Source organism: Zootoca vivipara, chromosome 4 (assembly GCF_963506605.1).
Source record: "Zootoca vivipara chromosome 4, rZooViv1.1, whole genome shotgun sequence".
Classification (NCBI taxonomy): Eukaryota; Metazoa; Chordata; class Lepidosauria; order Squamata; family Lacertidae; genus Zootoca; species Zootoca vivipara.
The window spans coordinates 78,816,610-78,841,207 of NC_083279.1; the positions used below are offsets into that span (position 1 = coordinate 78,816,610).

The 24,598-nt window shown below is 43.4% G+C and overlaps 1 protein-coding gene across 5 annotated transcripts in view; it reads left to right on the top strand.

The window, feature by feature from the left end:
• The window catches only part of ATP8A2 (ATPase phospholipid transporting 8A2), a 333,748-nt gene that overhangs the window by 57,129 nt on the left and 252,021 nt on the right, over window positions 1-24,598 (top strand). For 4 of the 5 annotated variants that reach the window (XM_060273822.1, XM_060273823.1, XM_060273824.1 and 1 more), the window contains exons 3-16: window positions 331-430; window positions 1,495-1,593; window positions 5,666-5,711; window positions 8,490-8,530; window positions 10,170-10,243; window positions 11,738-11,807; window positions 13,011-13,138; window positions 13,790-13,901; window positions 15,534-15,699; window positions 19,691-19,818; window positions 20,602-20,679; window positions 21,424-21,512; window positions 22,175-22,219; window positions 23,398-23,473. In XM_060273822.1, coding sequence (XP_060129805.1) covers window positions 331-430; window positions 1,495-1,593; window positions 5,666-5,711; window positions 8,490-8,530; window positions 10,170-10,243; window positions 11,738-11,807; window positions 13,011-13,138; window positions 13,790-13,901; window positions 15,534-15,699; window positions 19,691-19,818; window positions 20,602-20,679; window positions 21,424-21,512; window positions 22,175-22,219; window positions 23,398-23,473 — 1,252 coding nt within the window. Of the gene's footprint in view, window positions 1-330; window positions 431-1,494; window positions 1,594-5,665; window positions 5,712-8,489; window positions 8,531-10,169; window positions 10,244-11,737; window positions 11,808-13,010; window positions 13,139-13,789; window positions 13,902-15,533; window positions 15,700-19,690; window positions 19,819-20,601; window positions 20,680-21,423; window positions 21,513-22,174; window positions 22,220-23,397; window positions 23,474-24,598 lie in introns of those variants that run through there. The other variant, XM_060273826.1, reaches the window with a different exon arrangement.

Genomic DNA, 24,598 nt, shown 5'->3' on the forward strand with positions numbered 1-24,598 from the left:
TGTGGAAACCAGCAGAGTTTTGATATATGGAATACAATGTTGCTGCAGTTCAGGCCTGGCTCTAGGTGTAGTCCCGGATGGTGCGTGGCGCTGCGTGGCGAAGCTGCGCGGAAGCCATGCTGCGTGCTGCGAGGACGGGGGCGCCGGAGCAATCTCCGCGCCTCAGCGCCAGGGCGCCTGACCTGCTTGAGAAGGCCCTGCTGCAGTTACTGAATCAATTTGTTGGCTGTGTGTTACAGTAATCATACTGGGTATTTTATTACTTTGCTAGACATCTCAATTTAAACAAAGTCTTCATTTATTTCCTTTTTTGTTTCTGAAAACTTACAGCACAGCCAAGTACAGCGTGGTGACATTTCTACCTCGATTCTTGTATGAGCAGATCAGAAAAGCTGCTAATGCTTTCTTCCTCTTCATTGCCTTACTGCAGGTAGGCCTCTGTTGCGAAATTAAACTGACCACATTTGTCACTCCATTTAATATAATTACAAATGAATGTTCTGGGCATATCTTTCCTACAGCAATGATGAAACCTCCAAACTGTGGACCCCATCATTGCATGACATGCTCATGCTCCATAAAATCCATGGGAGTGATTAACAGCAAATGCTTTCAGGCTGCTGTTCTGTGCTAAGGGCTTCCAACATCATGCCTTTCCTCATGTTGCTGGACTACAACTCCCATCACCCTCGGCCATGCTGGCTGGGACTGATGGGAGTTCCAGTTGAACAACGATGGAGGCTAACATGTTGTCTACCCCCATATGTAAGAGTATCAGAACAGAGATGGAACCAAGGGCAGCTTTAACTAAACCTAGACCTGGAGGATGTGTTCTCCAGCTTAGGGTCTCGGAGGCCTATTGACCACACAAAAGGAGAAAGCCAGCGTGTATTTGAAATGATCCTGGGTTGCTTCAGTCAGGAGCCTTTGTATTGTTTGCCAGTGGAAAGGGGTCAGTGTTGCACACCCTTTGTGTCCCTTAACAGAGATCTGAGTCCTGAGCCCATGCAGTTCAATGCAGCTTGCTAGGTTAGGCCCTAGTTTCAGAGGCTAGTGACGCATCGCACCACATTTGTGTTGTAGAGCCATAACACTGGTTTTTAGAAACAAAAAGTTCAAGACAAGGGAATTTAGACTGGAGAAGCACCAAGGGGGAAGAGATGCTTCACCCTTGCATTGCCCAGTCGTTCTCTACTCTAAATCACCCCACCAGACCATATTTCCTTCTGTATTTGGAATCCCGCGGAAGAAAAGCGGTAGAGAAAGGGTCACAATTTGGAGTAGAGAAGCAGCAGGTGAAGAATAGATTTAAATTACCCTCCCTGCTCACCTTTCAACTACAAGTTCCTCACTCCAGAAGTTGCTTTTCATTTAGCAAATGGCCTCAGGAATTTTGGCTTTTCTCTCTCAGTACTTTCCCAGTAGGAGAAAACATTGGTCATAGCCATGTTCTAGTAACTTTTTTTAAATTAAAATTATTTTTCCCCTTTTCAGCAAATTCCAGATGTCTCACCAACTGGAAGATATACCACCTTGGTGCCACTGCTATTTATTCTCACGGTTGCTGGCATCAAGGAGATTATTGAAGACTATGTGAGTATACGTTGGGCATTTGGATGAAATAGGCCAATCATCTATTGTTGGAGGGGTAGCATCGTAGCTCAGTGGCAGAGCATCTGTTTTGCATGCAGAAGGTCCCAGGTTCAATTCCTTGCATTTCCAGGCAGGGAGAGACTCCTCTTTGAAATACTGGAGAGTCACTGCCAGTCAGTGCAGGCAGCACTGAGCTAGATGAGCCAATGGGTTGACTTAGTATAAGGCACTTCTCTGTCTTTTCTAACCAATGTTCCTCCGATCCTTTGAAACTTAGATGTGCCATGCAAGAGACATTTGTGTGTATGGGGCAGGAGCCTATAGAGCAGGCATCCCCAAACTTCGGCCCTCCAGATGTTTTGGACTACAATTCACATCATCCCTGACCACTGGTCCTGTTAGCTAGGGATCATGGGAGTTGTAGGCTAAAACATCTGGAGGGCCGCAGTTTGGGGATGCCTGCTATAGAGACACCTGTGGACACCTTGCATTCAAAGGACACCAGTTGTGCATCAGGATATATTAGTTATTTATGTAGTTTCCTGATATTTAATTCCACCCTGCCATTGCACCCAGAATCATTACAAAACCGTACAAGAAGAACAAATGTGCTAAGAGCAGAGGGTGAGCAGGAAATCAGGCCTTTGACTCTCTCTCTCAACTCATCTACCTAGAAGTGGCCATTCCATCAGACTGTAAGCGGATACTGGATTAGATGAGCACCTGGCCTCTGATTCATCAGGGGTCTTCTGTTGTTACAAAGCTTAATTTTATATTCCGAGATAAGCCCAACTGAGTTCAGTGGGATTTACTGATAGGTGAGTCTATGAGGGTCTGTAGTCTTAATGGACAGCACTGCTTGGTTATATGAACTCTGACATTGTTGTTGTTTAGACGTTTAGTCATGTCCGACTCTTCGTGACCCCATGGACCATAGCACGCCAGGCACTCCTGTCTTCCACTGCCTCCCGCAGTTTGGTCAAACTCATGCTCGTAGCTTCGAGAACACTGTCCAACCATCTCGTTCTCTGTCGTCCCCTTCTCCTAGTGCCCTCAATCTTTCCCAACATCAGGGTCTTTTCCAGGGAGTCTTCTCTTCTCATGAGGTGGCCAAAGTATTGGAGCCTCAGCTTCACGATCTGTCCTTCCGGTGAGCACTCAGGGCTGATTTCCTTCAGAATGGATAGGTTTGATCTTCTTGCAGTCCATCTGACATATGACCTGCCTAATTACCAAAGTTCTGACAACACATCTGAAATACAACAACATAAAAGTGGGTGGGATTCAACAAAGCTCTGAAGGACTTGTGCACATGGGGAAAGAGGTCCACTTAGACAACAAGACTTTTCTCGTCCCCTCTGCTTACCCCTTAAACGTGTCCTGGGCTTCCCCCCAACCCTCCAGAGCAAATGCAAGGGGTGCACAGGGGGAAAGCCCTGTGGCTTTTTTGGACCTTGTTCCATGCTACGGAACAACTTAGTTGAACCCTGCCCTGTGAGTTGCTATGCAAAAGTGTGCACACATTTCACATCTGCTTTCAGGTGTTCCAGTTGCCGCTCTGCTTCTGAATCTTTTGGCCACAGCAGGTCCACCGGGGTACGACCTTGCCCCAGAAATCGGTGCTAGAGCTGCCAGTTCTTAGTGCCTCCCAGAGCAATGTTTCATCACTTGCACTTACTGCTGTGGCCAGTGACCAAGCCTGATGCGTGGTGCCCAGATAATGGTTTGCAGGGACATGGTGGAGGGCTGAAAAATAGCTCTCGCTTTGTATGTAGAAAGTTCTAGGTTCAATCCTGGTGCCTCCAGTTAAAAAATAGATCAGGTTGCAGTTGATGAGAAGGGCCTTTGCCTGAGACCCTGGAGAGCTTTTGTCAGTCTGAACCAGGCATCCCCAAACTGCGGCCCTCCAGATGTTTTGGCCTACAACTCCCATGATCCCTAGCTAACAGGACCAGTGGTCAGGGATGATGGGAATTGTAGTCCAAAACAACTGGAGGGTCGAAGTTTGGGGATGCCTGGTCTGAACAGATGAGGCTTTGCTAGGTGGACAGCCTTACCCAACCTGGTATCGTCCCGAAACTTTGGACTACAACTTCCATCATCTGATTCCATTGAGTTTGCTGTGTGGGATTGATGGGTGTTGTAGTTTCTTCTTCTTTGGTGATCACTTGTAGCTTCTTCTTTGGTGATCACTTGCCAAGCGTGCCTTCCTCTTAGCATGTTTCTCCCTTTCGTCCTGAGCTTGAGCTTCTTCAAAGTGCAAGTGATGACACCTTTGGTAAAGGCTGCTCTCCAACTGAAGCGCTCGCAGGCCAGTGTTTCCCAGTTGTCAGTGTTTATACTACATTTTTAAAGATTCGTCTTGAGAGAGTCTTTAAACCTCTTTTGTTGACCACCGGCATTATGCTGGTTGTAGTTCAAAACATCTAGACGCTCTGGGTTAGAGAAGCCTTGTCTGACCTTTGATAAGGCAGCCTCCTTTGTTCCTAACGTGGTGCAGTCGTAGTGCTAAAATTTAGCAGACCTGGCCCTGTACGTTGCCTGGAGGGAGGTGACCTCCTGGGAACCACAATTCAGCTAATTTATTTGGAGGGGGGAAATGGATAGAGAAGTGCAGCAAACAAAACTAATCACTTCATCACAGACATCCATCAAAGAGAATTGAAACTGTAGCTGTAACAGAGCCTTCCTCAACAAGAGGTTTTCAAGCCGCTGTGCAGACAGAAACGCCCCATGTGTCCCTTTGGATCCTAGCCAAATTCATTTGGCATTTCTTTGCAGACAAAACATTTCAGCTTTACCTTGAGACAGACCTTTAAAGCCCCGTTTCTATCGAACACTGATGAAGTTATGCCACTGAAATAATCCGTCCTTTCAGAAGTTTCTGCTCAGGGCTCCACAGTGTCTGCACAGTCTTGGAATTACTGGCACAAAGTTGCATTTTTATTTCATTTTATCTAAAATGTATAGGCGAAGCAATATACCAATGACAAAGGTGCTATTGGAAGAATTTTAATTTTTAAATTTTGTTTCAATATACCATGCGTTAGACATGGCTCAAAGCCGCTCCCTTGGTTGGTAGAAGGTAGAAGAGCTAAATTTGGAAACGTTTGCCTGCTAGACACAGGCCAGGAATGGTCCATAATGCTGGAGACATGGGAGAGTGGATTCGGATAGTGGTTCATTGAAGTTATTAGGTGGCCTTTAGCAGCCTACCTTATCTTCGCCTTGGTTCCCATCTGTAAAATAGTAGCATTATTGACCTAAATCATAGGGCTGTTGTGTGGATAAATGGAATAAGGATTGGAAAATACTATGCACCCTAAGAGGGCTATTGAGAGTGGTGGGTGAAAATTACTGTAATCTGTTAGTTTTATAACAGTTTCCAGCGCTGTCTTGCTTTACAGTTCTTGGTTGCACTATGGCCTGGGGGGGGGATATTTAAGGCTATTTACATTTGCAGTAACATAGGAAGCTGCTTTATACTGAGTTAGACCATTTGTCCATCTAGTTCAGTATCTTCTACAGGGACTGGCAGTGGCTGTTCAGGATTTCACACAGGGTTCTCTGGCGGTGCCAAGATTTGAACCTGGGACCTTCTGCATGCAAAGCATTGGATGCTCTGCCTCTGACCTGTGGCCCCTTCCAGCTATTTGAAGCCAAAGGTGCGAACTTTTCCCAGTTGCCTCCACAAAGTAGTGACTCCCCCACCCCCATCCTCATTCCACTCTCTATAGTATGGGGATAATGATATTAACTTGTCTTGCAAGGTGTTGTAAGACTTATCAGGATAATAGGAAGCAGGTGGAGCTCTTAGCAAAAGCACCTTGCAAGAACAAAGATTCATTGTGTGTGCATTTGCTGGTCAGCCCATTAGAGAGTTGGAAGGCCTTGGTACATTTTGGAACTTGATGCAACTGGTAAAGTTCTGTATTTTGCACACTAAGGAAAATGTCAAGCATAATAGAAATGGTCTTGTCTCTCGGTTCCTTTGCTTTAGCCTTTTGGGTGCACAGATCACTTTTCACAGAGTTTCTCCAACTAAAATGTTTGTACTTTGACTTCCCAATAGAAAAGACACAAGGCTGACAGTACGGTGAACAAAAAGAAAACAGTGGGTAAGGTTGTCTTTTATTTTTATTTTTTAATAAAGTGCACACCGGGGGGGGGGGAGTCACAACCTGATTGTCTTATTTATTATTTCATTTATTTCACGAAGTGTATATGCTGCTTGATTGTAAAAATACAAGCCCTCAAAGCGATTCACGAAAAGGAAAAAATGAAATTATCAGTAAAAGACAGTTAAAGCAACTATTGAAAACAGTAGAAAACAACAACAATTAAAATCGGCAATGAGGGGGGGAAAATCAAACACATGCCAGCATTCTGCATGTCTGGATAAACTTGCCTGTTTTTAACAGGCACTAAAAAGAGTGTAGTGAAGATGGCCATCTGATTGCAATAGGCGGGGAGCTCCAAGGTGTAGGTGCTGCCACACTAAAAGATGGATTTCATACAAATGCAGAACTAATATAATGCAACTGTGCTGGTTCTGAAGTTCAGAGTGGTCAGGTGGGTATATACTGCATAAGGCAATCTCAAAGGTAAACTGCGAGGTTAGAGAATGTCCCAGTTCACACATTTCAGCAAACCATCATTAATTGTTTTACTGCACATGTTCTGAGCTGGGCTGTGTTGCTCCATCCCACTCGTATGCAGAAGTCACAAACTACTGTATGATCTGTTGGTTAGCATTATGTCCAAACTAGGGATTATGGTTTATTTCGCTCTCAATAAACCACGATCTGTAGCAAAGGTTTGTTTTTGGCTCACTGCTCATGATTTACTTGAACTTTTGGAGGCAGCGCTAAGCTAAGGATCATTTTTCCTTCCTTCCATATGTTAGTAGGAAATGGAATTGTTGTCCAGATAAAAGCATTTATAGAAAGCCAGCAGCTACGGTTTACTGTGATGTGCAAAGTGGGTCAAGGATTAATTTTGGTTTCAATAATTTGTGATTTATGACTAAATTCCAATATAACCTGCAGGAGAAAGAATTGGGAGGAAGTATATAATTGTTTAGATGCCACATGTTGGTAATTAGTAATGATGGGAAGTTTTACCTTTTGCCTAATTATTATAAGTGGTACCTGATTACACTGCGTCAAGGGGGCACTAAACAACATTGCATTATCGTCATTATCAATTCTGCAAGAACGTGCCTTATCCCGCTTTAATTGCTATATTCATCATTTGTGTTCCTGTTCCTTTGTCTTATTTGCTGTATTGTCATGGGCAATGGCAGATTCAAATCTAAATAAATGAAAATGAGAAATGCTTTATTTCGACTGAGTGATTAATGCCGTGTTCTGCCTCATTTCACACAGCCCCATTGCCTCTAATTACACAAAGGTACAAATAGGCATCAATTGGGTTGGAGCAATCAGTGACAATGCAGTCACCGCACTCGTCTCAAGCACCACCGTGGTGTATAATTGCATAGAACCGTATATTGTATATGATGAGCTGCCTGAGTATATTTAGATCCGTTCCCTTAAGTGATTTTAGCAGTGGCAATCCATATCTGAGAGAGAAATAATTACACTGGTTTATACAATTACTTGAAAGCTCCCGTTTTTAAATTAAAATGCACAGTATTGACTTTGCTGAGGTTTTGGCAGAACATCAGGTTTTCTTTCTTTCTTTAATTTAAAGCGTACTTTATGGGTCAAAATTCAGTGCCCATTCCCCTCCCCTCTTTTTAATGTTGTAGATTTATCTGAAATAATGACAGGTTATCTTGAGCTTGTTATGAGAACAAGCCTCCTCCCCTTCTGGGCCTCCTCCTCCTCTGGTGCAGCTTGGATCTGGCATTCAGAAACTTTCCCCTGTGATTTTTTAAATCAACTATAGCTTTCTGGGTCTGGTATACACATAACGCTAAACCATGGCTCAATGTTATGTGTGAACCTACCCTGGCTACCTAAGTATGGTTTGTGAAATATTGTGAAAGGTTACTCACTAACCAAAGTTTTTAGTTGGTTTGTCAACCTTGGCTAACATTAATCTTGGTTTAGTGTTACACATCGACTGGGCCTCCTCCTTAACTATGGCTAAGGAGTTGTCATTATCCCAAAACTACAGAGTCACTAGTGAAGAACAGCAAAATAGTCAAGCCACTCTCAAGACTCAGCTCCTCTTGCTGGTGTAGTTAACTGTTTTGTGATGTATTTGTGAGGTTTAAGTGATTGTGTGATGCCTCAGCTTTAACTAAGTTTTATAGACGATTGCTAACATTAACCATGGATAGCCTTAGTCATGGTTTAGCATGTGCAAGCAAGGCCAGACTATGGTTCATTTTAACGATGGTTAATGGGAAGAAGCCAGCTTCAACCCATAGTTTATGAAGCTGTCTTAATTTTTCGGTGGATGTATGGAGGACATACGAACTGTGGTTAGTTCTAAACTGGAAGTTTCCAATGTGCTTTTCGTAGTCACACTGACAAAGACATGGGGAGTTGCAGGGGCGGGGATAAGCTAGGCTTATTCTCACAATGCTAAACCATACAAATGCGGCCACTTAGAACTTCACATTAATGGAAGAATTTGGGATTGTTTCAGCAACTGCTAGAACAAATCTGGTCCATGGGGGAGTTCTGCTTGACCCCCAGTTGCCAACCCGATGAAAAAAGAAAGCTGTAGCATTAAAACTTGCTTGTAGAGCATTTTGGGGAGATGTCAGGGTCTTCTGAGCCTCCCCCCTCTACTTTCTTTTTAGAGTAAACAATGACTCATAGACCGATCAGTGATAGGGAACACATTAATATGTGATAATTTCTTTTTTTTTAAGAGAGAGAAAGAAAGATGCAGTTTTATTTTTTTCCTTGTTCTTCCAGTTTTAAGAAATGGGATGTGGCAGAATATTATGTGGAAAGAGGTAAGAACTACGTTTAAGATGTTTTGCGAATTAGATACTTTTTAAATGTTGTAATGAACTCATAATTTTGATCTCCATTGGGGTTCTAAGAATGGGAGCTCAAGGTTCTTAGTTCATATATCTTCACAGAGCAATTCTTAGTGTTTCTCAGGTCATATGTGCTCTCCCATTTTAAATCCCAAGCAAGGAATGATTACTAGTTGTGTAACATAAATACATATCTTCTTGCTTGACATAGATGTTTCACTCATTGTTTATGGAAACAGAGAGGAGATGAACCACACTTAAAAAGGAGCCCTGGTAAAACAAGTTCAGAGTCCTATGTAGCAGGGGTTGGTTTATTTTCCAAGTGGTGGGTCCTTATGCAGCCAAAATGGCGTCACCCATACATGAAAAAAGGGGGGGATGACTGGGGGAACACTAAGCTTTCTAGAAGTACAAACAGAAAACCCACAACTAAAACACCTCATTGAGTGCTGGAGCATGCTCAGTGGGACCATGTTGGTTAATTATTGGAGTAGAAAAATACAGGTGTGTATTTCTGGATTTGGGTTGCGTCTGGGTTGATTTGTTTGTGGGTGAATCGGGGCTAAATCTCCAAATTCAGCCCAAAATTGGGTTGGGGTGGAATGGGGCGGAGCTTGCAGAGCCCTAGTTAATAATGACTGTCTTAAAACCTTTGGGCGGGGAAAAAGAGAGTCACTGAGGCAGATCATGAAATTAAATATGTAAGACAGCATTTGCACAGCATTAATACATTAGTAAACATCCTGAAAGCCAGGAAGGATGATAGGGGACAATATTGTCATTCAGTTCCTTGCCAAATTTGAATACATTGTATTTTATTCTAGAGTGCAGACTACTTAAAATAAGCAGATGAAGAAGGGGCACATTTCATTTCACTCAGAACATGTATCACCCTTCCGTTGGTACGATGTAGCTGCCACATTATGTAAACTAGGAGCAAATTTGCAAATGAAAGTGAGAAGGAAACAAAACTCAGGCTGCTTTAATATGCTTCACCCTGAAAAGAGGAATATGTTTTAAAACATCGAAGGAAGCAAAACTTGGAACACCTTTGTTGGGTAAAGTGAATTGGAATAAAAGGATGAAAACCTTTGACTTAGTGATAGGACCATTCACTCAGGTTACAACCCTTCATGCGGTTATGCTGCTTATAGGCCATTGAAGACCACTGGATTTAGCCTGATACACCGCTGGCAGATAAAACCAGGAAAAGAAAAGGGCAGAGTCAGCCATGCAATCCTTTACTCCTGGTGTCCCTGTCTATTCTATGTCTGCTCTATTTTCTCCCCAACTCCCTCTTTCTGGTTGAGTCCCTGGATGCAGCCCTTTCCCCTCCTCTGTTTCGAGGACCTGTGCTCTGATGCCATTGCATCAATGCCCCCCTTTTGCCACTTCCACTCAGGAGGCATTGCTGGTTGGCAAGAAGCAGAGACCCCAGACTCCTGTCACTGCAGCGAATGGGCTCCCCTCCAAACTGTGAATGCCCATTATAACACACCGCTTCTCTTGGGATGGAGGATCGACTAACTAACCGTATGGATGGGCTCTTGTCTTTCTCTCTGTTCGTTTTCTCTCTTTTCATGCTGCTGTACTCCTGCCCCTGGCTCAACAGGTGGCAGTGGGAGACTTTGTGAAGGTCACCAATGGGCAGCACCTCCCAGCAGACATGATCATTTTATCTACCAGGTCAGATATGCTGAGTGGGTGTGAAATGGTGCTTCTGCTAAACTGAGGCTTTTAAAGAAACAATATTTGCGCTTAAGGAAATTCAGACAATATGGGACGGCCTTCCTTTCTCCCTTCCCTGAATTGGTAACACGCAGCCGCCTTCAACTCATAGGGGCAGCATCTGAATGTGCACTGGAGCAGCACACTGGTTGCATTTGGACAATCCTGTTAAGCTGACATGCAAATACAGTGGTACCTCGCAAGACGAATTCCCTGCAAGACGGATTTTTCGCAAGACGAATGCATCTTGCAATCTGATGGTTGGTGACTCGCAAGACGAATTTGTTTTGTGAAAAATTCGCCTTGCGAATCATGGTTTCCCATAGGAATGCATTGAAATTTAATTAATGCGTTCCTATGGGCAAGAAAAGAAATTTCAATGCATTCCTATGGGAAACCGCGATTCGCAAGACGATTTTTTCGCAAAACGAATCGACTCGCGGAACGAATTAAATTTGTCTTGTGAGGCACCACTGTATACAACCCCCCCCCTATTCCTTCCTCTGAGTGAGAGCTGCAGTTGAACCAGGAAGCCTCTAATTAACCATAGTTTCCTGTTCACTGGGAAAACCTATGGTTACTAACTTTGGAACAAGTGAGCGCATCAAACCATAGTTTGAAGTTTAATATTCTGCAGAATTGCATGCTTTCCCATTAACCCTTTCCTATTAGGTAAAGAGCAAGCAGCTAACTTCCCGTGTTCCGTGAAAGATACTTTCATCTTTTACATATTGGCACAGATACATGAGGCTCAATTCCTTGTGCCCTTACCATTGCAAGTAAGGTCTGAATGGAGAAACCAGGTGGGCTGAGAGGATGACATGGTTCCTTCTCATTCCATCCGTTGGTCCTCAAGGCGGATTGCACTGCAGGGGAATGAACCACATAATTTGTTTTGCTTCTGTGGTTTCTCCATACAGGTGTTCCTAGAACAGTGTTATTATGCTGGAAGTGGGTTCTGCTACACTGCTACATAAATTGATGCTGCATGTGGCAGAGTGGCCAATGTCCCTTAATTCTATTTGTGCTGGACATTTCTGCAAAGGATTGCTTTTGGTAACATCAGTTTTTCCCGTGGTGCATAGGATTTATTTATTTGTTTGTTTATTTATTTATTTATTTAAGTAGCCTCAGTTTACCAGAGTCTGCATGTTCTGAAGGTGCTGTGTTTCCTGATTTTGTATAAAGCCTGCATTGCATTAATTTTTTGCGCTGTTTGCATACTAAAAAAAATAAAAATCCTTATGGTAGAGTTTCTTTAAAAAAAAAAAAAAAAACACAACACCACAAATTCAATTAACAGTTTTGGGGGAAATCACTGCTTGAATTATTGTGTGTTGAGCCAGTGTACCTTTAATTCTTACTTAATTATTTTGCAGGCACCTTTCTTTTTAGAGGTTGCTTCTTAAGCATGGTGTGTATGATATATAACATGTTGCTGTACTTTTACAGTGAACCTCAGGCGATGTGCTATATTGAAACATCTAACCTCGATGGCGAGACTAACCTTAAAATACGGCAGGTAAAAAAACCCAAACACAAATCTTTCGATTTCTTTGAAAAGTCGGGGGAAATGACAAATAGGAATAGCAGAAATATTCGTTGGAACAAGAGGCTTGCTACTGCATGTCTGAATATTGGTTGTTCATTATAGCAGCCATGTAAATATGTACTCATTGCTCAGCTTAGCATAACTACAGCACTTGCAACACTTTGAGAAGGGGTATGGGTAGGCATTCTTGGAGACTTCCTCTCCAGGGTTGTAGTCACAGGCTTAGGAACAGGTGAAGTTGCCTGATACAAAGTCAGATGTGATCTGTCTTGTCCAGTATTGTCTACATCAGGACTGGGGGAATCTTTGGCCCTCCAGATGCCATTCCACTACAGCTCTCACCATCCTTGACCATCGACTATGCTTTTTGAGGCTGGTGGGAGATGGAGACAGATAATGGCTAGAGGGCCACAGGTCCTTTGTCTGGTCCACAGTGATTGGCAGTGGCTTTCCAGGCAGAGCTGTCGTCATCTGCTAACCTCATCCTTTTAGCTGGAGAGAAACGACAGGACCTTCTGCATGCTTTAATACTGTATTATGGCTCCTTCAAAACTATGGTCTAGAACAGGCACCCCCAAACTTCGGCCCTCCAGATGTTTTGGACTACAATTCCCATCATCCCCGACCACTGGTCCTGTTAGCTAGGGATCATGGGACTTGTAGGCCAAAACATTTGGAGGGCCGCAGTTTGGGGATGCCTGGCCTGGAATGTGCCTCTCCTTCGGTCATCCCAAGCAACTTTCAAGGGGGTTGTAAAAAATCAATTGGGGCAGGGAATAATTATTTAAGATGCTGCTGCAGACGGTTTTGTCCCTTTTTTATTATTTAAATGAGATAGATGTCTGAGCTGCATCACAGCAGCACCCGCATTTTCCACAGCTTGGCACTGTGGGAACGATACCTCTAATCAGAGCAGAACCAGGAGAGTCTCAACGCAGTGTAAGGCAGGCAGCTTTACATGATAGGCCCCTGATTCCGGGGTAGCTAGCGTGCTGCCCCCAGATGTTGCCCGATTCCCATCAGCTCCAGCCAACATGGCCAACAGTCGGGGCTCGTGGGAGTGCTGAAGTCCCAACAGTTTCTGGAGGGGCACCATGTGATGTAGTCCTGTGCTCATTCGTGAGAAGAGAAGAGTTTAGTTGCTGACTGTGCCTGTGGACTGGTCCTTTGCAGGGTTTGACCCAGACTGCTTGCCTCCAGTCAAAAGAAGAAGTGATGAAAACGACTGGGAAGATAGAGTGCGACGGGCCCAACCGTCACTTGTACGACTTCACGGGAAACCTGCGTTTAGATGGCCAAAGGTATTCCTTGGATAGAAGCATAGCTATTGCCATGTTTAATGCACATTCCCCCACACACCCCATGTGCCTACGCTTTGCTCCAGGATACCGGGCCTCTCTCACAAAGGTCTTCTCTCCCCCGTGCACGGCTGTGCACACTTGAAGGGAGCTGGGAAGAGGGGCTGGCTCTGTATGCATGAGGGAATAGGATCACATGGGATTGTGGGTCGTTGCCCAGGTGTGCCTCTGGTAGGGATGGATGTACCTGTCCGTTTTGTTTTCTCTCATTTTCTTGTTTTTCCAATATGAAATTCAGTTCTCCATATTTCCACATTAATTTGATTTTTTTAAATGTCCTCATGAAAATTCACCAGCATTTCAATGCAGGTTTCTTTTATTATACACATATTTGCATGAAAATTAGCCTAATACGTTCTTCTATTTAAAAAAAATCCCCTAAGAAAACACATTTTTTGCATCTTTTGCATACTTTACCTAGTACGCACGTCTTTGTACAGTACATATTACTTGGTTGGGGAACTGCAATGCAAAATTCGGCCTGCACCTTTCTTATTTTATTTTGAATTTTAAGAACATCTTTTTGGTGCATCTTGTTTTTTGGACTATGTTGTTGTTTCTCCCTCCAACCTTTTTCTCCTTCTTTATCCTTAGTCCAGTTCCGATTGGACCTGACCAGATCTTACTAAGAGGTGCACAGATAAGGAACACTCAGTGGGTTTTAGGAATTGTTGTCTACACAGGACACGATACGAAACTTATGCAGGTAAAGTTTGCTTTCCATTAGCAAAGAGTAGCTTTGCCAGTTTTTCATCTTCACTTATTTCTTAAACATAGATAGATAGATAGTGTACTGTATTACCAAAAAGATAAAACAGTGAATTTATCTACAAGAAGCATTAACAACATTAATTTAAGACTTTCAAAAAGTTAAAATAAAAAAAAACTTAAAAACAGATTAAAGCTCCTATCAACTTTCTAAATATCTAGGTAGGTAAAGGTAAAGGGGCCTCTGACCATTAGGTCCAGTCGTGACCGACTCTGGGGTTGCGCGCTCATCTCGCATTATTGGCCGAGGGAGCCGGCGTACAGCTTCCAGGTCATGTGGCCAGCATGACAAAGCCGCTTCTGGCAAACCAGAGCAGCACATGGAAACGCCGTTTACCTTCCCGCTGTAGCGGTTCCTATTTATCTATTTGCATTTTGACGTGCTTTCGAACTGCTAGGTTGGCAGGAGCTGGGACCAAGCAACGGGAGCTCACCCCGTCACAGGGATTCGAACCGCCGACCTTCTGATCAGCAAGCCCTAGGCTCAGTGGTTTAACCACAGCGCCACCTGGGTCCCTAAATATCTAGGTAGGGTTGTCTAAACAGGAATGTTTTTTAGCAGGAGCCAAAAAAGAATACAGTGAAGGCACCTGCTTGACATCAGTAGGCTGGGAGTTCGAAAGTGCAAGTGCTGCCACACTAAAGGATTTAATTCTTACAAAGCGGAAGACTTCTAGGGAGGATAAACACCACTCCTCTAGCACAGTGGTTCCCAAACTTCCCACCCCACATAGGCCACTTGAAAGTTGCTGAGGTTCATTATTTTTCCCTGCCTAGCAGTTGTAATGTGCTGTGCTAATTTTTAATTGTATTTTCACTGCTTCTTTTACTTCTTATATATTGTATTTTACTGCACTTGCAATTTGAATTCTCTGGAATCTGAATTGTGATACAATAAAAATCCAATATAAGCAGTGAAAAGAGCAATACAGATACAATTAAAATACAGGTGGATATTTAACATGGGCCACTTGAATGAAGCTTGCAAAGATTTATTTCCTAACGGTAGCCTCACCTCACTTTCCCCAGGGGCGAGTTAAGACCTGACTGCCCAAGGGAAGGAAGAAGTGAGAATGTTTGTTGATTCTTCACACTGGGGCATATTAAAATCATAGAACTGTAGTGTTGTAAGGGAACCTAAGGGTCATCTAGCCCAACCCCCTGCATTTCAGGAATTACAGCTAAAGAATGGCCACCTAACCTCTATTTAAAAACCACCAATGAAAGATTACCATTGCCATCCTGTTTCGCTGAAAGAATTACACTTGCTGCAAATCAGATGCCAGGATAAGTTCAAGGTGTACAAAGCCCTGTATAACCTGGGACTAAATAATAGTCTCGTCTCTTCTGTACCCAACTGATCATTGCACTCTGCAGGAGAGGGACTACCAGGTACAGTCTTCTCCAGCATCTCCTTGTATTTCTGGGGAAAGTTCCTGTCTGAAATCCAGGCGAAGCAGTGCAGGCAGCATGGGGCTAGATGGTATATAACACAGCTTCAGGTGTTCCTCTGGCTCTTATATTATGAGCTCGGTGAATTGATTCCGCTTCTCTGGCTGTTCCTTTCCAGAATTCAACCAAAGCTCCCCTGAAGAGATCAAATGTGGAGAAAGTGACCAATATGCAGATTCTCATTTTGTTTTGCATCCTGCTCGTCATGGCTCTAGTGAGTTCTGTGGGTGCCTTACTATGGAACAGAACACATGGAGAAGTCATTTGGTACTTCGGCTCAAACAGTAAGCAAGATCAGGATCTATGTTTGTCTCTCTGTGTGTGATCCTCTTATTCCAGAAACAAAAACACTGTTGCTTTAAGAGAACAATTAAGACCACATCCGCACCACACATTTGAAGCACCATGATGCCACTTTAAACAGCCATGGCTTCCCCCAAAGTACAATGGGAACTGTAATTTATTTAGGGTTCTGAGTGTTGGTAAAAGGACCCCTGACCATTAGGTCCAGTCATGACCGACTCTGGGGTTGTGGCGCTCATCTCACTTTATTGGCCGAGGGAGCCGGCGTACAGCTTCCAGGTCATGTGGCCAGCATGACAAAGCTGCTTCTGGCGAACCAGAGTAGCACACAGAGACCCCTATTCACCTCACGGAGCTACAATCCCCAGAGCAATTTAACAGTCCCTTTCCCCAGGAAATTGTTGTTGAGTTGTAGCTCTGAGAGGAGCAGGGCTCTCTTAACAATGATTGGCACCCTTAACAAACTGCACTTCCCAGGATCCTTTGGGGGAAGACATGACTGTTTCAAGTGGCACCACAGTGCTTTAAATGTATGGTGCAGATCTGGCCTAACGCTCTTGCACATTTGGCCATGCATTGGTAAGCTCAGGTACTCACCTTAACCTCCGTACAGTTTAACAAATATGTTCTGTCTACGGACTCCCATATTGTGCTCACTTGCCCTCCCAGGTGTTTCCCTTGGTCTTTCAGCCTGAAAGAAGCAGCTGTGCATTGGAGCCAAGGGAAAAACACCTGCCCTTATTGTCTCAGCTGCTTACGGAGATCATTTTGCAGTGTTATGTATACAAGGGCAGGGTTGTGTTTTGCTTCCTCCTGGTCCTGTTTACCTCCCTTTAGCAGGTTTAGTTGGAACCGACGTACAAAAGGCTGGGAAGACAATAGACGTTGCTGGACAGAAAAGGGGGAGGGAAAGGAAGGCATTTGTGTTTCAGGGCCAATGATCCAGAAATGGTTTGGGGCCAGCATAGGGCACTGTTCCAGGTTTCAACAGGTGAAGACGGAGGAGAGAAGGAAGCGTCAGTGGTGGGGACAGGGTTATTGTGAAATTCACTGGAGTAAAACTGAAATCGTAAGAAGGGTGTCTCTTTTAGCCTTGGATGCATTCCTGGTCACTTTGCAGAAGACCCCCGTGTATTTGTAGCTTATGCATTTTAATGTCTGCTATAGCTAAAGCCCACAATTTTTTATAGTATAAGGAGAGGTTTAAATCTTTCAGATTTTTTCCATTGTTTGGCTCTATTGAAATCCTGGTTTGCAGCCATTTGGCACCCAGATCACAAGATCCTTAGAACTGTTCATTGCATGGGTTTGATAAAGAGAGTTGTGGTGATGCCATGATGTCAGTATTACAGCTGCTCTTGATGAAGCGTGGAATGTGTGTTCCCTCTGCCTTTCCTAAAGGTGCACTTACTGGGATTTTGCCTATTCCCCTCCCCTCCCCTCCAGTGGCATTAAGGAGGCTTAAGTGCAAATGTGTGCACACCAGTGGTTTGTAGATCTTACTGATTGCGTTTCACAGTGAGCTGAAAAGTGGGTCGCAGGTTCTTAAAATGCATTCTGGCTGCTATCTCATGCTGGAAATGCTTATAAGAAAACCACCACCACTACACCATAGCAATAAATGCATGCCTTTTAAATAGTGTGAGCAATGCCGTTACTGGTGGCAATTGTTCTTCTGAGTTGCTTTTCTCAGCTATCATCTGTTGTTTCTGATGCTCTGCCCTTTGGGTGGACATGCTGAGAGAAAGCTCTTCATCTCCTTGGAGGAGGGCATCAGCTCTCACCAATGACTTGTAGGGCTCTGCAGGCATTCCTTGTTGGGCTGGCTTTGATGGCGTCATGGGCGTAGGCAGGGGGGCAGCTGCCCCCCCAGAAGAAAAATAATAATGTATTTTACAGATCATAACCAGCACTTTTCCCCTCCAAAAACTGAAGTGGAAAGGGCTTTGCTTTAGTGAGAGCAGCTCGGTCTCCGCTTGCTGGGGGTGGGAACACATCTGTAACAAAAACATATCAAATAAATAAAGCAAAGTGGCTACCGGTAGTTAAGCAGTTAACCGAGGTGTTCATAAACCAAGGTTCCACTGTACTGAAATAAATGCACTTTTCGACGATGTTCTAATTTTCCGACTTTCACCTGTACATTTCCTCTGCACAGGATCCTTAAGTGCAGGATGTGGCATCTGATTGGCCTCTGCGAGAACAGGATGCTGGACCAGATGGGCCATTGACCTGATCCAGCAGGCACAATTTATGCTCTTATATTAGATGTGTAGAAGAGGCAGTGATGAAGGGTGGAAGGATGAGTTCCCATCTCCATATTTGCCATGGGATGATAATGCAGAGGCAGCGTTTGCAGGGCAGAATTGGTGTGGGAAAGGTGATTTTCGCCTTCTGGCTTGTTTTTCCTACAACGCCATGCTCCTTTGCTTTTCCTCCAGCCCCTGGAAATAAGCCTTCTGAGTGAAAAGGAGGAGAATTGCTAAGGGAAGGGCCACAGCTCAGTGGTAGAACATCTGCTTTACATGCAGGAGGTCCCAGATTCAATCCCCAGCATTTCCAGGTATGACTGGGAGAGAATCCTGTCTGAAACCCTGGAGGTTTGCTGCCAGACATTACTGAGCTAGATGGACCAGTGGTCTGACTCAGTATAAGGCAGTTTCCGGTGTTCCTATGGAGGAAGAGTTAAGCCCCCCTCCTTCCCATGCCAGTTTATCCATTGCACATCCTCATATTCTTCTGTGTTGCTGTTAAGCAGGTAACACACATGTGGAAATAGAAGCATGCATTTACTTGGATTACGGTACAGTTGCACCCTGTTATTGCCTTGCAGTGCAGGTTGTAAGTGTGTAGCTGCTGTTCTCTTCTGAGATGCATTTGTGGAAAGCAGGGCTATGTTTTGGGATTGGTTTGCACAGTGCTTTAAAAGGTGCCTCCTTGTATTTTGTCAACATGTGCAAGGGTGAATCTGAGGCAGCTCTGAATCAGAAGCAAACTGCCAGAGGCATTTTCCCTTTCTTAGCCGTCATCATGAGTTAGCTGGCTATTTTGTGCAGTTGTTGTGAAGTTCGTCATGGCTGTAAAGAACAATTACTTGGCAGCAGAGGGGGGTTTGTTATCTCAGGATCTGAGGTTACAGCATGTAAAAAAACCTTCAGAGGGCATTGTTAGCTCATATTATTAACTCCAGGACAGTGCAAGCAGCCTCTGTCATGTTCTTTTTATATTATCAGAGCTGGAGGTGGGGAAGAGACCTTTTCCAAGAGTTGATGGTAAAACAAGACTCTTTAAATGAACACCTGGTCCATGCATACAATGTAAGAAAAGGCCGCTTCACTCAAGTTATCCTACCTTTGCTTCCCTCCAGCGATTTACAGAAGCTGAATTTCTTACAATCTAAAGTTCAGAGGTGTTTGCATTTAGGAATTTTCTTTGGCCGCCTAAGAACCTTTGGCACTATTGGGAACTGTAAATCAGAACATAAATTCTATTTAACAGGAGTGTTTATATCAGCCTTCTGGATCTTTTCTCCAACTTTTTTCTCATGTTGATATGTGCTTCTATTTCACTATATGTGGATTATAAACATGGTGGCTTCAAAGCACTTTGATACTCAGAAACCTAGTATCCTGACATTATGAGATTATGTGGTTTCCATTCCTAACTTTCGCAAATAAAATCTCTTGAGAGTTCACAACCTCCAGCTGCTCACACTGGGTTTTGGAGGGTGTTTGCCAGATAGTCGTTGATTTTAATGCTTATAACTTCTTTCCAGCAGAATACTGCAACAATGGCACTTGAGATATCTGTAGCAATTTGTTTTGTTACTGTTCTTTATTGTACTGCAGTGTACACAATAAAGGTTGTTTTTAAACAACAACAACTACAACAAAACCACCCACACACGTCCCAATGCCTGCCTCTCTACTGACACACACTCTCTCTCTCTCTGCTCTCCATGTTGGCTTGCAGAAACAATCCCAGGCAATTTTGGATACAACCTGCTCACCTTCATAATCTTGTACAACAACCTCATTCCCATCAGTCTGTTGGTGACTCTGGAAGTCGTGAAGTTTACTCAGGCTCTTTTTATAAACTGGGTAAGTACTTGGATTTTAAAAGCAGGGAAGCAAATCAAACAAATGCTGAATAAATAAGAGTGACATTTGTTTAAGCAAAGCTATGCATGAAAATATAGAATCTTCATCTCTTGCAGCCACAGCTAGAACCTGGGTGGTAGCGGGCTGCATGGAAGACTTTCTAAACTTTCACTATGCAAAAGAAAATGTAGCTTTTTCAATTGCCAGGAAAAAAAACTTTCAATATGCAAAAGAAACACAAATTTATTAAACTCAAGGACCCCTCTGTCTCTCCTGCTGTTCAGAGTTTATCAGAGGAGATTTTAATATGCAGAAATCACACATTGTTGACATCTTCCTTGACTATATTTTGTAGGTAACTCATATTTTGCATGGTGGTTCTTTAGACCAATGAACAAATTTTGAATGTATTTTTGGATTCAATTAGATTCTATTTCGAATCAAGAAGGTAGACTGAACCTTTAAAAACTGCACAGCTTTTAAACACAGATTTCAAAACTGCACTGGATGTTTGGATTTTTAGCATTCCTGAGCAATGGTGGGTAGGGGAGTGTTAGTAAAATAGAGCAGAACAGCAATGAAACCTCAGCATAAACCATTGGCGAAGCAGATAAAAATAGAATACTTCATGAAGAAGAACACTTTAGATTCAAATGTTGATTGAGGCTGCAATCCTCTACCCACTCACTTGGAAGTAGACCCCTTTGAACTCACTGGAACTTACTTCTGTGTAGGCATCTATAGGCTTGCACTTCAAGCACCCTCACTTCTCCTTGCTTTCAGGACATAGATATGTATTATCATGAAACAGATACACCTGCAATGGCCAGGACTTCAAACCTTAATGAGGAACTCGGCCAGGTAAGAACGATAGAATGTGGTATGATGGCAGAGAACGATGTTCAGCTGTTCGGCAGTGGAATTTGCTACCAAGGAGTGTGGTGGAGTCTCCTTCTTTGGAGGTCTTTAAGCAGAGGCTTGACAGCCATATGTCAAGAATGCTTTGATGGTGTTTCCTGCTTGGCAGGGGGTTGGACTGGATGGCCCTTGTGGTCTCTTCCAACTCTATGATTCTATGATTCTATGATGTGAAAAACCAACCATTAGACTTGTCCAGTTCTTTTCGTCCCATGCTTGCAATCTATGAACAAGGCTTGAGAATTCACAATGATAAACGGCTAGATCCCTTCCTCAGCGAATGTAGGCAAGCCTTCTAAAAAGCATTGCGAATTACAGTGAACACTCTCTTGCTGGGGACTGTCTTTGTGTCATATCCATTGTAGCACCTAGTAAATCCTTAGTGGCACGAATGACCCTTTCTGTGTCCTTTTGAACAACTCTATAACTTATTGTTTCCTGCAGTTGTGATTCTTTTAAGTTCAGGTGACAGAACTAATACATTTGCATTATTATTCCTTTTTTATACTGCCATTCTTCAAAATGATGTAGAATATAGCCATTGGGATTAGATGCCCTTATTTGTGTTTGATCATGCGAAGAAAGGTGGAGCTTGCCTGTCCTGATGGCCCACCTTCTTGTATAATCTGCATTTCCCTTTTCATTGTACAGATATCCTAACGTCAATGCCTACCATTTGAATTCTAGGTAAAATACCTGTTTTCTGATAAAACAGGCACCTTAACATGCAATATTATGAACTTTAAGAAATGCAGCATTGCGGGAGTAACATATGGGTATGTACCATTTTATATAGATACGTTGCAATAGCTTAATGAATCGCTTTTGTTGAAGCGGCAAATTCTTATTTCTATATGGAAAACTGTTATACTTAATAGAGAGAAGAGAACAAGAGTGAGCCACAAAAAAGGGGGGAAAAGTAGGGGATGCGGGTGGCACTGCGGTCTAAACCACCGAGCCTCTTGGGCTTGCAGATCATAAGGTCAGCAGTTCGAATCCTCATGATGGGGTAGCTCCCGTTCCTCTGTCCCAGCTCCTGCCAACCTAGCAGTTTGAAAGCACACCAGTGCAAGTAGATAAATAGGTACTGCTGCAGTGGGAAGGTAAATGGTGTTTCCATGCGCTCTGAGTTCCATCACAGTGTCCCGTTGCTCCGGAAGCGTTTTAGGCATGCTAGCCACATGACCCAGAAAGCTGTCTGTGGACAGCCGCCAGCTCCCTCAGCCTGAAAAGTGAGATGAGCTCGCCTTTGACAGGACTTAACCGTCCAGGGGTCCTTTACCTTTACCTTTTGGTTCCTTGGATGGATGTGTTTTAGCTTGAGATTTTCAGACCTAGGTTCACTTGCCCTGATCCAGGTATGCACTATGACTCATCTTTTTCTTATGATCACATCAGACTTTCCCACCAATTTTGCATGTTCCTTTATTTTTTTTAGTCACTTTCCGGAACTGGCAAGAGAATGTTCATCAGAAGACTTCAGGTAAAGCAGATATTGACTGACATTAGTCTGAGGGACATGTGTCTCTTTTATCTTTGTGGAATGGTTCAAGTGGGCAAACATTGAGCACGTTTTGCAGAGGTTTGCCACTGGGTGTCTAATGGAGGTTAATTAAGTAATTAATGAATTGCAGATTTATAAACTGCTTCACAGCCAAAAGTTACTGAAGCACAAAATAAAAAAGTAAAAGATGAGAAACTCCATAAACTTTTTTTTAAAAAAGCAATATAACCATTTCTACAATTGTAAGATTAATATTCCATAAAATGGTTCAGGGAAAGCTTCAATAGCCGCCTAAATGTCAAAACACTAGATGCTAATTTAATTTCACCTGGTGATTTAATTCCAGAATGCTGGAGCTGCAACACTAAAAGCCTGGTCTCTAGGTCCTCCATCTGGGAAACACAGTTTCTGGACAGGGATATCTAACAGGCAGGCTATCCCCTCAAGCAACCTGGCTCCAGACTGTTTAGTGCTTTAAATGCTAAAAGCAAAACCTTGAACTGTTTCTGATAGCATATTGGCAACCAGTGTGGCTCCCTTAGATGTTGTATGATGTAAACAGCCTAGCTGCAGCTTCTGGGTTAAGTCTAAGGGAAGCCCCCCTCCCCAAGTGTGATTCAGTAATCCAGGTTGAAAGGCAAAGGTGAGAATGTTTTTTGGAGGGGAGGCAGTAATAAGAAGAGCAACTGGGGAAACGGGTGAACTGTGTTCTATTTGCAGTGGAGATAGAGCTGAAAGTGGATCTCCTGTTGCTTTCAGGGAGGGAGAGGGTGAAGGGTGAGGCGGTGGGGAAGTTAGAACCAGGCGAAAAGCACCAGTGGAGCCAATCCGGCATTGCATCAACCTCCCTCCCCCTTTCCTTCCTGGTAAGGAACAGCAAACCACCTTCCAGGAAGCTAATGTGCTCGCTCTATCCCACCCAGTGAGACACTTCTGGACAAAGGAAATACAATGCTGCAGAGAATATATATCCTGCATGTTTGGGGAGAATATGTCCTCTCCCCTCCTAAGGAGTCGCTGTCCTGGTGGAAAGCAGATAAGAATAGTTCTATTGATGCCCGAGTTCGGCAATTGATGACGTTGTGAGTCCTGTGTGTTATTAATGGAAGCATATGTTTCGAAGAGGTAACGTTTCATTCCTTTTATTCGACTTCTAGTCAACTTCCTCCTTCCACCAGCGAATCTTGCGAATTTGATGACCCGAGGCTGCTGCAAAATATTGAGAGCGATCACGTAAGCCCAGTTCTATAGTATTGTTCCACTGATAGTTCTGTCATGTTCGTGTCCTTTGTCTTTGGGTGGAAGAATCGCTTAAGAAGCTCTGCCTCTCTGTAGGTACCACTCTGTAGGGAGTGCAGGGTGGGTGGGTGTGTCTTAGCTGCAGGTGTGAGAAACCAAAATGGACAGAGTCACCCATCCCTGATTCAAAAGGCTCTCAAGAATTGGTTGTGATTCAGAAAGGAGCGTCAGCAGCCGGCAACTTTTACACACCTGCTGAAAACTCTTCCATTCCATTGGGCTTATGCAAGCAATTAAGAATACATCTTTCCAAAATAGTTGGCTGATTTCCAATTTTAAAATGTCATCAGTTTTTATTGTATGGTTTTCTGTATTATTTTTGTAAGCCACTCATGATATTTTTATGACTAGCAATACAGTCATACCTCGGTTTGAGTACTTTTAGTTTAAGTCAGGCATCCCCAAACTGCGGCCCTCCAGATGTTTTGGCCTACAACTCCCATGATCCCTAGCTAACAGGACCAGTGGTCGGGGAAGATGGGAATTGTAGTCCAAAACATCTGGAGGGCCAAAGTTTGGGGATGCCTGGTTTAAGTACTCCGCGGACCTGTCTGGAACGGATTAATCCACTTTCCATTACTTTCAATGGGAAAGTTCGTTTCAGGTTAAGTACGTTTCAGGTTAAGTTCCGGAACAAATTGTGTACTTAAACCCAGGTATCACTGTATATAAATATTTTATAAACAAATAGGAAAACACATTCTTTCATTTTCAAAAAAACAAAAACAAAAAAGCCCTGCATGATAGTTTGGGGTTAAGGCTCACGTTTACACTTCCTTTCTGAGCCCTAAGAATATATTTAGAGTTGACACTGGCCAGCAAATAAATATTGCAGTATTATCTTTGCAATTCAGTTAAAAAAAAAAAGTCTGATAGATGCACACAAAAGTCCCCCTTTCCTAGCTTGAATTGGAAAGTGGGATATATTGTTATCCACACACCACCCATACACGGCAGGGCATTTGCTGTAGTAATCGGTTTGACATTTTGGTTTGGCAGCAGGCGGAGGAATAAATCCAGCACCGCTGTTGACACCACATGTCAAAGGAGAGACAAGGG